The 18,111-nt window shown below is 42.5% G+C and overlaps 1 protein-coding gene across 1 annotated transcript in view; it reads left to right on the top strand.

The window, feature by feature from the left end:
• Positions 1-478: 478 nt before the first annotated feature.
• The window catches only part of BEND2 (BEN domain containing 2), a 54,421-nt gene continuing 36,788 nt past the window's right edge, over positions 479-18,111 (top strand). The window contains exons 1-4 of the mRNA XM_034649901.1: positions 479-541; positions 6,016-6,076; positions 8,621-8,803; positions 16,248-16,399. Of these exons, the coding sequence (XP_034505792.1) occupies positions 479-541; positions 6,016-6,076; positions 8,621-8,803; positions 16,248-16,399 (459 nt within the window). The remainder of the gene's footprint in view (positions 542-6,015; positions 6,077-8,620; positions 8,804-16,247; positions 16,400-18,111) is intronic.

Raw genomic sequence — 18,111 nt, 5'->3', positions numbered from 1 at the left:
CAGGCCTGATGTGAGCTCAGTGTCGTCAGTGTAAGGCCTTAGGCTTCTGGCCTCGGAACTTGGGATCTTGAGCGGCCAGCCCTTTATTTATCTGTGAGGTAAAGCGACCCCACATTTCTAAGAAGAACCTTGGCTCTGCCTATGAGCATTCATTCCCTCCGTCCACCTTGGTTCCCGTTCAAACCCTATCTTCACAATAACCCCTGCTCCGCCGACCACTGGAGCACCTGGGGCTACACTTAAAGGAGGACAGAGTCCCTGTATTCCATGCAGCTCGTTGCCAGGCTGTGTAATCTTGAGGCACCTGGTAAACCATAAAGTGTTGAGAGAGACTGAAACGCGGGCTGGACATTGGGGAGTCATTATGAGCTTGGAGAGCTGAACAAGGCCTGGAACAGGAAGGCCCTTGGGTCACCTATGGATGGCATCTTAAGGCCCGAGGGAAGCAATTAAGAAATTATACACGNACTCAGGCCGGATGGCAGACCGGCTGTGGTCAGACTCACACAGCGATGGGGAGGTGTCAGCTTTTAGTTATGTTGTGAGTCTCTTTCCTATTCTCTGCCCCCGTGAAGCCCCACTTCCCCTCCATCTCTGTGTCTCTCCGTCTCTCTCCCCATCTCTCTCACATACACACACAGACACACACACACACAGACACAGACACACACACTCACTCTCACACACACACACACACACACACACACACACACACGCACGCACCCATCTTGGAGTGGCGACCGGTCATTCGTCGTGCCTCGGGAGTCCATCCCCCACGTTGCAGTAGTTTTAACGGAGCTGAAACCAGGGGAGCGTACTGCACACCGACAGGGCAGTGCTGCTCTGTGTGTCGTACCCCTTCTGTCTCGTGGGCAGAGTGGGTCATGGTCCCATAGGTCGCATTTATTGTCACTTCACCCCCTCTTCTTGCTGCGCCGTGGGCAGTGCCTGCCCTCTCCTGCTGCCCAGAAACCAGGTTGGTCACGTGAACCCGCTCGGGTGACATGGGAGTTAAATGCAATGGTCCTGTGACCGGCTCCACACAGTGACAAAGCAGTGCCCCTCAGCCTGATGCCCGGGAGAATGCCTTGGACCCTGTGAAGCTCAGCACCCTGCCTCCCCGGACCAGTGCCGTGGGAACGTCTGGGGCCCAGGCCCGGGCACCGGCAGTTTTTACAACTCCCCTGATGGACCCACGTGCGGCCAGGGTGAAGAACGGCATTTAGAAGAGTGACCCTGGCAGCTGCCACATGGGTGGGCCCCTTGCCCACCCTCCCTGGAGCGCAGTGGCTGGAGTCTGGGCCCCGTGCTCTCTTGGAGACCTCACCTTCTGTCCTTCCCCGTTGCCTTCCAAGGGCCCCACCGCCCTACACCTGCTGGATTTCTCTCGTCCCCAAAGGCGAGGGGTTGTCAATTAGGCTCCGTGTGCTCTGGGCTGGTGGAGCCCGTCCAGCTTGTAGTTCAGCCTCTCCCCTACTGAAACGACGTTTCCATCCATTATCAAAGGGTGAGGAGGTGCCTTCCTGAAAACGTGGGGTCCTGGGGATTTTCAATCTGGATCCCTCCCCGGGATGTCCTAAGATGCTCACAGACTAGCTGCTTCCAGATGATCAGTCATTAGCAAGTGCCTGTGTTGGGACCACGGTGTGAGCGAGCGCCGTGTGGTTGTCGCAGTGGCTGCCAGCAGGAGGCACTGTCACTTTGATGTTTTTATTGCTTATTTCTCCTGTCTTATCTTCTCCCAAACTTGGTTATAGTCTACTTTGTGCTGGATATTCTATTTAAATATTGTTTGTAGAAATAATTTGATCTTATATTTACAGGTAAGAATTTTTGTTTGCTTATGCCAGAAAGCTTGGTGTGTTAAATCTCAGGCATGTGGGTTAACTGTTGTTCAATTATGTGCGTTTTTTTTTTAAATTAAAGATTTTATTTGTTTGACAGAGAGAGAGAGCACAAGCAGGCAGAGGATGAGGGAGAAGAAGGCTCCCAGCTGAGCAGGCAGCCTGACGTGGGGCTCGATGGGATCATGACTTGAGCCGAAGGCAGAGGCTCAACTGACTTAGACACCCAGGCGCCCCTGGGTCACTTTTACTCTGAAAGAGTGACTATGGTCCGTGTTCAAGCAGAGGGTGGTTTACCAGTCCTCTGGCATTGGTGGGTCCCAGATTCTGACTTTTGTCTCTAGTCCTACAAAGTCACCAGAAGTACAGCCTGGCCTCTTTCACACTTTTCTGGATCAGTGTCTTAGAGCAAAAGCAGTCCTGCCAGCTTTTCACATTTTTCTAGGTTTCTGGTCTTTCACAGCTCTTAGCTCTGTAATTGCTTATTTTTTGGTTAACTTTTTGATGTTCTTGAGACTATTTCAAGAACATACATCCAGCTTTTTTCATTGTTTCTCAGGGGCCTGGTGGCTCTGCATCATGCAGTTCATCATTACAAGAATTAGAATTCCAGGGGCACCTGGGTGGCTTAGTTGGTGAAGCGGCTGCCTTGGGCTCAGGTCATGATCTTGGGAGTCCTGCGCTCGAGCCTTGTGTCAGGCTTCCTGCTCAGCAGGGAGGGAGTCTGCTTGTTCCTCTCCCTCTGTCCCTCCCCCATCTCGTGCTCTGTCTCTCACTCTGCTCTTTCTCTCAAATAAATACATAAAATCTTAAAAAAAAAAAAAGAATTAGAACACCAGGTTCCCTTGGCTGCACAGGGTTTTGATAGAAATACAGCTGTCTGTAGCTCGTGGGACTACGCTCTCACCCGAGAAGGTGTAGATGGCACTACCATCATCTCTTCTCACTTCTCCATTTCCAGCAGATTTCCCTTGCTTGTCGGGCAGTGTATTTTGCCTTACTCAGGTTGACGCCTCTTAGGTAGACTAGAAGAAAAGTGAACCTTAGGAGTGACAGTAAGAAAGTATATTCTCCTTCCATTGTGTCTCTCTATGGAGAAGTGGGGTCAAAGGAATAATGCAGAGGCCTGAACAGAAATAAAAGTGAAGTGGTTGTTGAACATCTGTTGGATGCTTAATTATAGTGTAGCATCAGACACTGTGTTCCTATTCAGTACCAGGTGATGGAAGGAAAGTCAGAAGGATGAGTGGATCAGTCTGGGTTCAAGATGAAGAGAAAGACTACACAGTAATTTGAGCAGAGAAAATTTAATATAAAGCAGTATTAAGTATATCAGAATTGGAGTCATGAGGGATTGGCTAGTAAGAAAGGAAATTCTAGATTATAGCAATAAGAGCTGCAAGCAACAGCTACTACCTCTAGGAGTAGACATTACACCCAGGAAGGCTCAACTCTGACACACTGAGTGAGGGAAGTCACTCGGTGCAGCACTGCTGAAACTTGTTGTAGAGCCAGCCTCTAGAACTTGCTGGAAATTGTCCTGTCGGATGTGTATTTGGGGTGGGAGGCTGCACTCTGCAGCAGCCTGTCTAGAGAGCAAATGGGGACTAGGAAGCACGTGTTTCTTCTACACTCTCTTTCCCGTTTCCTATCCTAAAGTGTTCAACTGTGCAAATGGACATTTAAAGGGCGCATATCCATTTTCTCAGAGCAGGGAAAAGGGCTGAATTTGATGCTGAGAGGTAATATATCAATATATCAATAAACTGTATAGTGCATCCATTCTTCTCTTCAGCTTCCTTATGAACCCTACTGCACACATTTACACTCCCTTACAACAGGGAAACAGGTGTACAGTCCCACCTAAGAAAATGCACCTTTCCTTCTCACAAGTGAATAAACTTACCCTTCCCCCAGAATGAGGAGATGCACAGGGCCAGAAGTCATTGTATAACTGACACAGTGAAATGGAACTAAAATTCTAGGCACTGTGCTGGGTGCTTTATATTTCGTAACATTTAATTCTTAGAACCTTGTGACGGAAGTGCTATTTAATATAAATAATGTGTGGTGCTGCTCCTTATTCTTTCCAGGCAGCTGTAGGAAAGTGTCTTCGCGCAGATATTAGCATAGATGTCTGGGGGGCGCCTGGGTGGCTTAGTCGATTAAGTGTCTGCATTTGGCTGAGGTCACAATCCCAGGGTCCTGGGATCAAGCTCCGTGTGGGGGAGCCTGCTTCTCCCTTTGCCCCCCCCCCCGCCCCCGTGCTCACTCTTTCTCTTGCTCTCTCTCAAATAAAGAAATTTTACAAATCTTAAAAAAAAAAAAAGATGACTGGAACAAGCTTTGAAGGGTGTGGAAAATTTCCAGAAGCAACTGAGTAGGAGGGAGAATAACAGGGGGTATGGGCATGTGCTTTAGGCGGGGGGTGGGTGTAACGTGTGTTCAAATCATAACTCCACTACTAGCGCTGCGATTTTGAGCAAGTTAAACTCTCTAAACGTCTGTTTCGGTATCTTTAAAATGGGACAATAATACTGACTTGTATAAGGTCAGACATACTAAGCCGCTGGTTGGTGGTGACCACTCAGTAAATCGTAGCTATTACTATTTTAAGTTGGAATGAAGGATATGGGTCTTTGGAAAATTCAAGTAGAGAGTAGGACAGCTGAAGTGCAGGGTGGCGCGGATTTAGCAGGCCTTATCAGGGACACATTTTAAAAGTTGGATTATTTTCGGATTCGTTCCCAAAGCTGGCGCTGGACATGATGAGTACACAACCCGGAAAATATTAGGAAGTCTGAATTCGTACATTGTAAATTTTTTCTACGATGTATTGTGTGAAGAGCATTTTGGGAACAGCGGAATTACAGTGGTGGCTATCGGTTCACATTTTGGGGGGAGGAGGAAGCACATTTAAAAATGTATACATATAAGTAAAAATGGAGGGAGGCAAGGCGCCACCTCTGCCCTCCCCCCAACAGTCGCGCTTCCACGGCGGGTGCTGGGCACTACTGCGCAGTCGCAGAAGCTTCTCTTAGGAGGGGAGGCCTGGGCTCCTTCCGTTTGGCGCCTCGATCTGCCGCAGTTGCCGCGTGGGCACGGTTGCCGTCCAGCCGATCCAGCAGCAGCGCAGACGCCGCGACTAAGGCACTCAGAGCGGGACTCCCTGCCTCACAATGTCTGAAGAGGAGGGTAAGGGGCCCTTCCCAAAGCTGTTCCATTCGCTTCTGCCTCTTTCTTCACCCTGCCGGTGGGCGGCGGNGGGGGGGGGGGCGGCGGCGGCTGAGGGGGCAGAGGAAACCGACAGGGTTTTCACTGTGCCCACCTAGAGGGTCTCGTAGGCGACCAAGGCACTGTCTCGTCATCGGCCAGGGTGTATCTGGTGATGACCTCTGGACCGCTGTCCCCGTTTACTTAGTGGGCATTTACGAACCCAGGTGTTGCCGGCTGGGTCTGGCCCTGGGTCCGGGGCATCCTTGGGGTTCATGGTGTTTGAGGGGCTCGAGCTGATCCTGGGGCTTGTGGGGTCCCTGGAGTTCGTGTCCCATGGGCTTGAGGTGACGCTTGGGCTCATGGCGTTTCTGGAATTCACGACATCCTAGGGGCTCAAGGTGATCCTAGAATTTGAGGGGTCCCCGGGGTTCATGGTGTACTTGGGGCTTGAGTTGACCCTAGGGCTCGCTGCATTCCTGGGGTTTATGGTATCCTAGGAGCTTGAAGTGATCCTGGGGCTCGAGGGGTCTCTGGGGCCCACGGCGTTTCGGGGCTCATGGCGTCTGGGAGGCTAAAGGTGACACCGGGGCTCAAGATATCCGCATGGTGAGAGGCGGAGCTTGGTTTCCAGCACAAGGGCGGTGGTTCTTTCTAGGACCTCTAGTGGCCATAGAACAGCCTCAGCGGTCTCCACTCGGGAGGCTGGGGCGCTGTGATCTGTTTCCCTGTGCCCTCTGGAGGGTGGCATGGCGGCACTGGCACCAGAATACGGCCGTACAGCGGCACTTTTTCTTTGAGCTTTTTTCCCCCAAAAAGGCCTTGTGGACTGTATACGCACCACAAATAGCTGTGGAGCGTGGACCATTAGGGCATGAAAGTGACTTGACTTAGTGGCGGGGGGCACTCCCGGTAGGAGGCGATTTGATTTGCGGAAGGTTAAATCTGCACTTTACAGCCTCGTATTCGGCGGGGCGGCGGCGGCGGCGGCGGCGGCGGCGGCGGCGCGGCGGTTTGTGGTGATTTGCCATCTCTGAGATGCCTGCACCCGTAAGCTTTTGAGATTTGGCTACTCATTAAGTACTTGGTGTCGACTTCCTGGGACGAGTTGATCCTTTAGCCTTTCTTTTTCCCCGTCGAAGAAAGTAGGGGTCCAAGGACCAAGACTCTTAGACCGTTAGAATTTTAAGTTTGAAGGATTGACAAACTAGCAGTTGATTCATTATAACATCTTTTGAAATTGAGATGTTGATTTTTTGAGGCTTTGGTGGTATCTGCGTTTGCTCAAAAACAGATAGTGCAGCCTTGCTGTTTTATTGTAAAGACATAAACAAGGAGAAGAAAATAAAGATGTAGGTGTGGAGAAGTTCCCACGTACAGAGCCAGTTCTTTGCTTTGAGAGGGCAGATATCGAGACTTAAAAAGGAGTCAGAGGATACTACAAAATGTGAGGACCCCTGGAAAATAGGGGTACCCTTCCGAGCATGCTTCAGGGCCCATCCCACCTGCTGTATGATTGAGCACCACTGTTTGACAGAAAAGGCTCTTAACTTAATGTGTTGGGAATCGCCCCCTTTTCGCCTCTACCCAGCTCGCCCCAAATTGGGACTGCTTGATGGTTTTATGACATTAAGTGGTAAACTGATTTAAATGTTTACAGATAAATGATTTTACGAGCAACTCTTCTGTACCGTGTTTTCTAAAGCAGGGCACAGCTCGATTCAGTTTCAGGCCTGGCTGCAGCAAGCACTGGGCTCTGGGATACAGTTCTGGTGGCATTATCTCTCATTTGGCCAACTTTGTAGTCTCTAAAGTTTGATATGGATGTGGAACGGCTGCTTCTGAGAGTTCTGCTAGGAGATTTAGAAAGTGGTTGTTCAATGTATTGACACAGTTTTGCTAGAAAATCAGACCAGTCTGGCCATTGTCATCTGCCCTGTTTTGGGGTAGATTTCTTGCCGTGGTCCTCCTGTGAAAGGAAGGTTTCAGCCTGCATCATTGGGAACTGTGCCCCACCTGATTAAGTTCACCACAACTTGGTTCCTTGCACCTTAGAAGCATAATCTTCAAATAGCTTCTAAATGTTATAATGTCTTCTAAAAATGGTTTATGAAGGTTATGTATATACCTAAAGGAATTAATTTGAATTTTACAAATTTACTGAGAAACCTGAGTGGAGTTCTCAGTAGCTTTACTGGGTCTAGTGTGAAAAATCTGTTGACATATAAAAGCTTGTCTTAAAATAAAACTTCAATTACTTTTGTTATTTTCTTCTGATTATGAAGTCTATAAAGTTTATTGTAGAGAATCTTAAATACAGAGAAGTCTAATGAAGGTCATTTTGCCACCCAGAGATAGTGACTTAGAGATAACAATTGGTATGTTTCGTTCTGTTCTCAAAGTTAGGATTACATATTTTTTCTGCTTTGACCCTTTCTCCCCACTTTGACATTATTTCACTAGCATTTCTAGTATCACTAAATATTCTTTGAGAATGTGTTTCTCACTGGCAGTATGCCATTTCATCATATGGAAATGCCATAATTTATTCAACCAATTCCCTTTTGTTTGAATAGTTAGGCAGTTTCTAATGTTCCATTTTTTCCATGAAGACTATTAAGTGGATTTCACAGTGAATCTCCAAAGCTAGGGCCATGTTTTCATGGATGAGAAAACAAGAGGCAAAAGAATAAACGTATCTGGCCAAAAGGTTATACCTCTGGATGGCTACAGAGCCTGAATTGGAACCCACATCATGTAATTCCTAATTCAGTATTATTTTCATACCAGCACATTCCCGTATGCTGGCTAATTACTTGATTCTAATGCTTTGGTCTATTTCAAATAAATGTACTGAATCCAAGTTGTGATGCAGTGTACATGTGATCCGTGAGTTAATACTTTGAGCTTAAACATGTTTTTCTTTTTCAGGCCAACTGTAAAAAGCAAAAAAGCCCATTTATATAGCATACACTATGCATGGTGTGCTATTTTTCATGTTCATTAGAATGGTTTATGGAGTTGATTATTTCACATCTAGTTTATTTGGGGCCACTTATTCCACATTTTGTGAAATTAAATTTGAATTTGTTTCATAACAACAGTTATGATTGTACTTTATTTCTATATTATTTATTATCATAAAGATTAAAATTAAGTTTTAGAGAACAAGTTTGGGAACTCATGGTCAGTACAGAGTGTGGCTATGTAATGTCAGCTTTATCATTTAAAAGTTAAAAGTGTATCACTGAACACAGAGCAGCATGGGCCAGGTGGTCACATTTCTTAAATGAGAAGAAATTTATTGCTCTATAAAATTGGAAGTACTAGAAATACTAATGTACGTGTGTATATACATGCATGTAAACCTACATATGTATCTTAAAGCTTCAAACTAAGCAATTTATTTCTTAGCTGACTTGCAGAGATTAGGGACATGAAAATATTCAGCGCAATTTTTTCAGCCAAAATGTTTTTTAAACACTCCATAACTTTATAAGGTGGTTTCCTTAGACACTGATTATTTTATGTGATATCTAAACTTTCTCTTTGCTTATTCCTAGATTATATTATTGTAACTGTTGAGGATGACAGTGATGACAATGATGATGTTGATGTTGTGACAGTGGAAGATTCTGAAACAGAACCTACTGAGAACACACTTTCCACTGATGGCATGTTGACCATAGAACCAAATTTTCAAGACAGCAATGATAACTATTGGCAGCTGTCCCAAATGACATATGGTAATTTTATTCTCATTCCTCCTCTGCAAAATTTTGCTCCCGGTCCTGATATCCAGTAAATTGCTTCAATATTCCTGTAATTTTTACATTAGTCAGTTCTTATCAGGGTAATGTCACAGTGTTTACATGTGCTTGCTTTTTCTCTTCATTTAAGCTTTGTCATGTCTCCTGTTCCACTTTTGCTCTATGGGGGTGGGAAGGTGGCCTCAGAAAACATTGGGAGAATATATTTTCTGTCTCTGAAAAATTATTTATAGCTGGCAACTCTAATTGTAATTATTTGGTGGCAAAGGAAAAACTGAATTTATGGGAAAAACAACTTGGATCAAGAGTTCATGGAACAGATGACACGACTGTCTATGTAGATCTATAAAGAATCAACAAAAACTCCTGAAACTAGTAAGCAATTATAGCAAGATTGTAGGATACAAGGTTAAGATGCAAAAGTCAATCCCTTTCCTATATACCAGCAGTAAACAACTGGAACTTGAAATTAAAAACACAGTACCAATTACAATAGCACCCAAAAAAGAGTCCATGGAAAGTGGAGTCTTGTAGGCAGAAGTGCGGTAGCTACTTGGCCTTCCAATGGCTGCTTCTCAGTCACAGTAATGAAGGAAATGTGAGGCATTCACCTCCTTACTTACACACAGAGCCGAGAGACACTATAATCCCTTGGAACATTTCTTTGGTAGCTATATGACAATTTGTTCTTTGCCCTTTGTTTAGAGCATTGGGTTTCCTACTCCTTAAAAATGTTACTGCTTAGAGTTGCCTGGGTGGCTCAGTCGGTGAAACATCTGCCTTCAGCTCAGGTCATGATCCCAGGGTCCTGGGATCGAGTCCCGCATTGGGGTCCCTGCTCATCGGGGAGCCTGTTTCTTCCTCTGCCTGCTGCTCCCCCTGCTTGTGCTGTCAAATAAATGAATAAAATCTTTAAAAAAAGCTATTGCTTAGATTGGAGATCAGCAAAATGTTTCTGTAAAGGGCCAGACAGTAAGTATTTTAGGCTTTACAGCCATAAAGGCTGTGTTGCAACTACTCAACTCTGCTGCTGAAGTAAGAAAGCAGCTGATATATAATCAACAGATGAGTGTGGCTGTGTTTCATTATGAGCACTGAAATTTGAATTTCTTATCATTTTCCCATTTCATGAAATATTCTTCTTTTGGTTTTGTTTTTTAATCATTTTTAAAAATAATTTTTTGATATTAAAATAGTTTTTTGATATTTTATATTTACTCTCCATTTTTAAGAGTTACTCAAATTTTATACACTTTGAATACAATTACATTTTAATTTTAAGTAAGCTGTACACCCAGTGTGGGGCTCGAGCTCACAACTCCAAGATCAAGAGCTGCATGCTCTACCAACTGAGCCAGCCAGGTGCCCCTGTTTTTTAATCATTTAAAAATGTAAAAAAACAAACAAAAAACAGAACCATTCTTAGCTTGTGGGCTGTGTAAACATAGGTGGCAAGGTGGATTTGATCTGTAGGCTGTAGTTTGCCATCCCCTGATTTAACTGATGCCAAAAAGTTTTGATAGCACTTGTCCTCTGTTCTGGTTTTATTTTTTTTATTTTTTATTTTTTTTAAAGATTTTATTTATTATTCGACAGAGATAGAGACAGCCAGCGAGAGAGGGAACACAAGCAGGGGTGCGGGAGAGGAAGAAGCAGGCTCCTAGCGTAGGAGCCTGACGTGGGGCTCGATCCCATAACGCCGGGATCACGTCCTGAGCCGAAGGCAGACGCTTAACCGCGGTGCCACCCAGGCGCCCCATCTGTTCTGGTTTTAAAACTACATGGAGAACCAGCAAAATGTTTTCTTAGTGTGTTACAGAACGCCTGGATGATTCCAACAGCCCTCTTTACTGGGAGAGAAATAAAGGAGACTTTTCCAACGTGGATACCCTTTGCCCTATTATTTCTACTTCTAGGAATTTATCCCATGAAAGCACCTGCAGAGGTGTAAGACTGTTCAGCAGTGGTCTTTGTCTGAGCAAGACTTGAGAAGTAGCTTCAATATCCATGAATTAGGGACTAGTTCAATGAATCATGGCCTGATGATAGGAAACTAAGAAGCTGTTAAAGGGGTTGTAGTATATCTAAAAGTGTTAGTTTGAAAAAACCAATACATGTTTAGTAAAAATAAAGCAGATTGCAGTGCAGTACTTATAGTCTGATCCCTTTTATCTTTCTAACTGATGCAAAAATTTAGGATAAGGGTTTTCAGAAAAGGTGACCAGGTAATTTTTTATTGTTATTAATATATATAATTAATATTTATTTATTATTATACATAACATCATGCTTTTTCCCTTTGTTAATGTGATGTGTCACCTTGATTGGTTTTCTCTTGTTGAACCACCCTTGCATTCCTAGGATAAATCCCTCTTGGTCATGGTGAATAATCCTTTTAATTTGCTTGGATTAGATTTGCTAATATTTTGTTGAGGATTTTTGCATCTATATTCATAAGGGATATTGGTCTGTTAATTTTCTTTTCTTGTGATGTCTTTATCTGGCTTTGGCATCAGAGTAATTCTGGCCTCACAGAATGAGTTAGGAAGTGTTCCCTCTTTAGTTTTTTCGAAAAGGTTGAGAAAGATTGGTGTTAATTCTTCTTTAAATGTTTGGTAGATCCACCAGTGGAGCCCTGCGGTTCAGGCCTTTTCTTTGCCAGGAGGTTTATGACTGATTCAGTCTTTTACCTGTTTTAGGTCTGTTGAGATTTTCTATTTTTTCTTGAGTCGTTTTAGCTAATAAATTTTTTAAATTAAGTGTCTGCCTTCAGCTCAGGTCATGATCCCAGGGTCCTGGGATCGAGCCCCGCATCAAGCTCCCTGCTCAGTGGGGAGCCTGCTTCTCCCTCTCCCGGTCCCCCTGCTTGCACTCATGCCCTCTGTCAAATAAATAAATAAAATCTTAAAAACCCCAAAACCCAAATTGTTTTCTCATATACCAACATAAAGCAATTAGAATACATATATAGGGTGGGGTGCCTGGCTGGCTCAGTGGATAGAGCATGTGACTCTTGGTTTTGGGGTCATGAGTTCAAGCCCCACGTTGGGCAGAGTCTACTTAAAAAAAAAAAAAAGAACATACATAGGGAAGGAAACCCAGCTGATAATGGCTACAATGAAATATTAAAAATTCTAAGGAATAAATGAATAAAAATTGCAGAATCTGTATGAAAGGGAAGCAAATACTTTAATGAAGGTCATAAAATGAGGCTTGAGTAAGTGGAGGGACACAAATTGTTCCTAGAGGAGAAAAAACTCTCATATAACTTAAAAAAAAAGAGAAAATCTTGAGAAAGTGTGTTTAAGGGACAGGTGGTAATTTACCATATCAAACACTAAAACATCTTAAAAGTACAATTATTAAAATATGTTAGTACTAGTTTTGAAATAAGGAGCCAGATTTAATGCAGCAGGAAGCTCGTAAAAAGAACAAAGAATTTGGAGTTAATATATTGTAGTATTCTAGTGAGAAGCTTAGGTAGTAAATCATGCTGGTACAGATGCTTAATTATTGGGGGAAAAAGCCCATAGGATTTCACCTCATATCACACACTTAAATAATTTCAAGATGGATTAAAGAGTTGAATACCTAATGAATCGAAGTATGGAAAACTAGGAGAAAATCCAGTTAATGTTTTTCTATTCCTAGTGAAAGACTGAATGTAACAGCAGTTAAAGCAATCATAAAAATATTAATGAATTTGGTAAAATAAAAACAGAGAACCCCTCCCAATCTCAAAAATATCAGACTTCAAAATCACATCAGCACTTGAGAAAAAAATCTGCTGAAAATACACATTTTCAAGGGTTACTATTCTTAAGATAAAAAGACCTCATACAAATCAAACAGGAGACACTGAAACTCCTAGGACAATGAGCAGAGGACACATAAAGTAACAGATTGCAGAACGAGAAATCTTAATGGACAGAAAACATTCAGAAAATATTCAACTGTATTAGTAACAAGAGAAATGCAAATTAAAATGAGATAGAGACTGCAAACTTTCATCTACCAAATTAGCAATTTTTACATGGTAATTCACTTTTTTTTTTTTTTTAGTTTAGAAAAACTATTGCATTGCAGTTCTCTACAAATTTAAGTTACTACAAGCCTTTTGGACTCTTTAGCAGCACTTGTCAGAGGCCCCTGGAATGTTCATAGCCTTTAACCTAGTGACTTTCCAAAATATTCATTATAAGGAGCTTTTCAGAGACGTGCATAAATATTTACATTTGAATGTGTATACATCATTATAGCAAAATAGTGAAAAACCGGAAGCCATATAAATCTCCCACAAAACAGATAACCTATGGACATCCACAGTGGATTATTATGTAGGCATGTCTAAACTATTTAAAAAATTATTGTATGTCAAGTATATTTCAATTAAAAATAAAAAATAAAGGAAAAAACTATTTTAAAAATTATAAATGACATACAAAATTGTTCAGAATTTATGTATGGTGTGAATCAAACTGTATAAAATATATACGGAGTAGGAAAAAGAGAAGAAAATATATCTATATCTATGATGTTTATTGGTGATGGCTTACTTTATTTAGATTCTGAATTTTTTTAAAGAGCTTAATTTTTAGGTAGATTTTTTTTTTAAGATTTTATTTACCGGTAGGAGAAGAAAGGGTTAAAGAAAGGGGGGGTAATCAGAAGGGGGAATGAAGCATGAGAGACTATGGACTCTGAGAAACAAACTGAGGGCTTCAGAGGGGAGGCGGGTGGGGGAATGGGATAGGCTGGTGATGGGTAGTAAGGAGGGCACGTATTGCACGGTCCGCTGGGTGTTATACGCAACTAATGAATCATGGAACTTTACATAAAAAACCAGGGATGTACTGTATGGTGACTAACATAATAAAAAATATTATTATAAAAAAATAAATAATATCTACCGAATCAAAAAAAAAAAGAAAAAAAAAGATTTTATTTATTTATTTGATAGCAGTGAGCACAAGCAGGGGGAGCAGCGGGCAGAGGGAAGAAGGAGGAGGCTCCCCTCGGAGCAGGGAGCCCAACGCGGGGCTCAATCCCAGGATCCTAGGATCATGACGTGAGCCGAAGGCAGACGTTTAACCGAGTGAGCCACCCAGGCGCCCCTTTAGGTAGATTTTTTATAGAAATCAATCACACAAGAAAATAGGCACAAATCACAAATATTCAGCTTAAAGAATTTTAAAGTTAACACACAAGTATAACCGGCACCCGCACCAAGAAATAGAAGGCCCTGAGCTCCCCAGAATCAGCCCTCACCTCCCTTCCAGTCACTCCCCCTCTTGCAAAGTAGCACTATCCTGACATCTCCCACCACTGATTACTTTAGACTTCAGAACAATTGAATCATATACAGTACATTTAGGTTCCTGGACCCGGTTCCAAACTGTGTGTTGGTACCGGTGGTGACGACTTCTCCCCTAACACCAGGCAATTCCTGGACACAAGCAGGGTGTCTGAGAATTCAACTCAGTTCTGATACTATCCACCCAGAGACAGCGTCAGATTCCACAGGTGAGGGGCTCAATCCCACAAAACTGCACCCCCGTTCCCCTACAGACACCAGTTGCAAGCCTGGGCAATTACCCAGGCTTCTGACTGAAAGGCTTTACCAGGTTCCCGTGACCCCCTCCTCAGGTTTGGTAAATTTACTAGAGCAGCCCACAGAACTCAGAGAAACATTTTACTTACTGGATTGGTGGTTTATTAGAAAAGGATATAGCCGTGGAACAGCCGGAAGGAAGCGATGCAAAGGACAAAGCATGGGGAAAGGGCATGGAGCTTCCAAGCCCTCTCAGAGGAGGCCATTCTTCCCAAAACTCCATGTGCTCACCAACCCGGAAGCTCTCCCGGCCCTGTGCTTTTGGTGTTTACAGAGGCTTCATTACATAGGCATGATTGATTAAGTCATTGCCACTGGCAACTAATTCACCTCCAACCCCTCTCCCCTCCCTGAAGGTCAGTGGGTGGGACTGAAACGTCCAACCCTCTAATCACAGCTTCCTTCCCCTGGTGACCAGCCCCCATCCTTAGTTGACCTAGAGGCTTTCCACTTCATTAGTATAACAAAAGACACCTTTATCACTCTCCTCAAGAAATTCCAAGGGCTTTAGGGGCTCTGCCAGAAAACAGATGAAGACCAAATATGTATTTCTTTTTTTAAAAAAGATTTTATTTATTTCTTTATTTGAGAGTGAGAGAGCGGGGGGAGGGGCAGAGGGAGAGGGAGAAACAGACTCCCCGAGGAGCGGGGAGCCCAACGTGGGGCTCCATCCCAGGACCCTGGGATCATGACCTGAGCCGAAGGCAGATGCTTAACCGACTGAGCCACCCAGGCGTCCAAAATATATATTTCTTAATATAAATCACATCACAACTATATTCTTTGGTGTTTGGCTTTTGCTCAGTGTTCTGGTTGTGAGATTCATCCTCGTTTGCAGCAATAGTTGGTTCATTCTTATTGCTGTGTAGGCTTCGTTTGTATGAAAACACCCCAGTTTAGTTTTTCATTATTAGTCTTATAATCAGAATAAAACAACCAGGTTGAAAAATAAAAACTGAAGTTACACCTCAAATTGGAGGTATTTTATCATTGAATTTTCCCCACCATATTGGCCTGCATTTATCTAACTTGTTGATTCTCCCCTCACTCTGCCTCTGATTCCTTTGCTGATTGCTAAAGGGAATTAGGTCTGTCATTAAGGCGCCCCTCCCAGCACTGTGATGCCAGCCGCCAAGTCTCTCCTACAAGACAGAATATGATAGCACTGCATTCTGTGTCTTTTCCTCGTTGCAGAGTTAAATGACTCAGAACCATAACTAAGCCTACAGAATTCTAGAATATTTGGGGGCTTATGGTTCACATACGTTTATTTAGGTTTAATATAAAATGTAACTACGGAAACAGTCATAGTCTTAGAGTTCAAGTGACTTTAGAGATAATGTCCTGTTTTCACCTGGCAGATGAGGAGGCTGTGTCTTTGTGGTCTCCTCAGTCCACACAGCGCGGGGAGAGCCGTGCCAGAATAGATCCCTGACTCACATTTGGAGGCCTGCTGCCTCCCTAAGTAAAAAGACCTTTTGGCCTCCTTTCAAAAAAGCAGTTAGGACTTGTGTTCTCTTGTTCATTTGTTTCCAGCATTTACTCCGTAGCCTTCCAGTTGTGAAGCATTCACTTCACAATTTGGAATTGGTGTGTGATCTTGATTCTTATTCCTAAGTGTGGCAGCCTAGCCCTTCAATTTTTAAGGTTTTATTCTAAATCACTAATGGAAGAGTTACTGTTTTGTCACTCTCTAAAATTCAGCCAGGACTCCAATTCAGTTTGAGTTGGCATTCTGAGAACATACCCTTATTAAGTTGGTTATGGTAGTAAGTCTGCGAAGTAACTTTTTTATGTGTTGCTTTTCAGGAGCAGGTGGTTTACCAGCCCTAGGTGACCAGCCAGTTCCACAAATGAACCATCTAGGAAATTTAAAAAGATATAGTTCCAACTCAGAGGAAATGGAGTTTCTCCCACTGCGCAAAAGAGGACGATCATCTTTTCCAAGGGTGGATAATATGGTTTGTATATTAAATGGAAAATCGTTCCTTGTTTTTTTCATTCTGCTTTATTTCTTTTTTTAAAAATTGAGTTTAATTTCATACAGTGAACAGTTCAGTGGCTTTGACAAATATGTATACCTCCACCCCCATTAAAATAGAGAACATTTCCACCATCCCAGAAAGTTCCCTCATGTCTCTTCCCAGTAAGTCCCCCCCCCCGCCGCCAAACCTTGGAGAAACAACATTCTGATATTTTTCTCCATCATAGATTAGTTTTGCCTGTTCTAGAACTTTAGATAAATAGAATCATACAGTATGTACTCTTGTGTCACAGTCTCTTTTTCTTAGAATAATGTTTTGGAGATTCATCTGGTTGTGGTGACGTGGTGTTCCTATTCATTGCTGAGTAATATTCTGTTGTATGAATGTCCATAATTTGTTTATCTATTCTCCTTTTGATGGGCCCTTTGGTTGTTTCCAGGTTGGGTTATTATGAGTAGTGACTCTGAACATTATTATGGAAGTGTTTTCGTGAATGTATGTTTGCATTTAATTTGAATGAAGACTCAGGAGTGCAAATACTGGGTCACAGAACAAAGTTTAGAGGAAACTGCCAGTCTCCTTGTGTAGTTGTACTGTTTGACCTTTCTGTCGTATTTTGCTGTGCTTCTTTATCTCTGAAGTAGAACGAAATAGATTATTAGACTATACATAATATCGCTTAGCAGAAAATGCATTTACTTACTTATATAAGGATGAGGTATTTACCTTAGGTATTTACCTAAGTAGTATAGGCAATTCTTTTAACTTCTAAGAGCCCCAATATGTTCATATTTGAGGATGTTAACTGCCTACCAAGAGTCATGGTTTCTGACATAATTATGTGAAAGCACTTTGAAAAGTATAAAGCACTACACAAGGGTAAGATGGCAATATTGTTTTTATAATGACAGGTCTATATTATAATTCCATATAATTTTTGCTGCCTAATAAGTTGGTAATGCAGGGCTGATTCATAAAAGTTTAAACCAAAAACATTGATAACTACTTGGTATGTATATGTTAAAATTATTATTATAGTCCATATTTCATCCTTAGAATAGAGTTGTTATAATTAAATATACTGGTTATTTGCTGTCCGTCTACTTACTTATACCCTGTTTTATTCCAAAAAACAATTTAAGGCGTCTTAGAGATTAATTTATCGAGAAAAATAGGTGCTTTAGTGCTTCTTATTTTGTCCACAGAGTGTCACTGTTGGATTATTTGAAAATCAAAAGCCATAAAACCTTTGGTTCTTTGTTTCTGGTTAGAAATACTTGTTTTTAAAGCAGTTCTGCCGCCAGATTACTAGGAGACTAGCCTTTTTACCCTGAAGTGCATAAGGGATTAAGCTTGGTAGAAAACGGTGTCTTAAGTGTAGTTGGGTGAATGAGAAAACAGTTCGGCAAGTACAGTTGACCCTTGAACAATGTGGGTGTTAGGGGCGCTGACCCCTGCACAGCCGAAAATCCACGTGTAACTTTTGACTCCCCCAAAACTTAACTACTAATAGCCTACTCTTAACCAGAAGCTGTACCAATAGTCAACTAACACATATTTTGCGTGTCATATGTATCATATACTGTATTTGGTGTTTTTTTTTAAAGTTTATAGTAACTTTATTTTTTTTTATTTTATTATATTATGTTAATCACCATTACAGTACATCCCCAGATTCCGATGTAAAG

Source organism: Ailuropoda melanoleuca, chromosome X, assembly GCF_002007445.2.
Source record: "Ailuropoda melanoleuca isolate Jingjing chromosome X, ASM200744v2, whole genome shotgun sequence".
Classification (NCBI taxonomy): domain Eukaryota; kingdom Metazoa; phylum Chordata; class Mammalia; order Carnivora; family Ursidae; genus Ailuropoda; species Ailuropoda melanoleuca.
The sequence above is the reverse complement of the archived record's forward strand: the minus strand, read 5'-3'. Positions and strand labels throughout refer to the sequence as shown.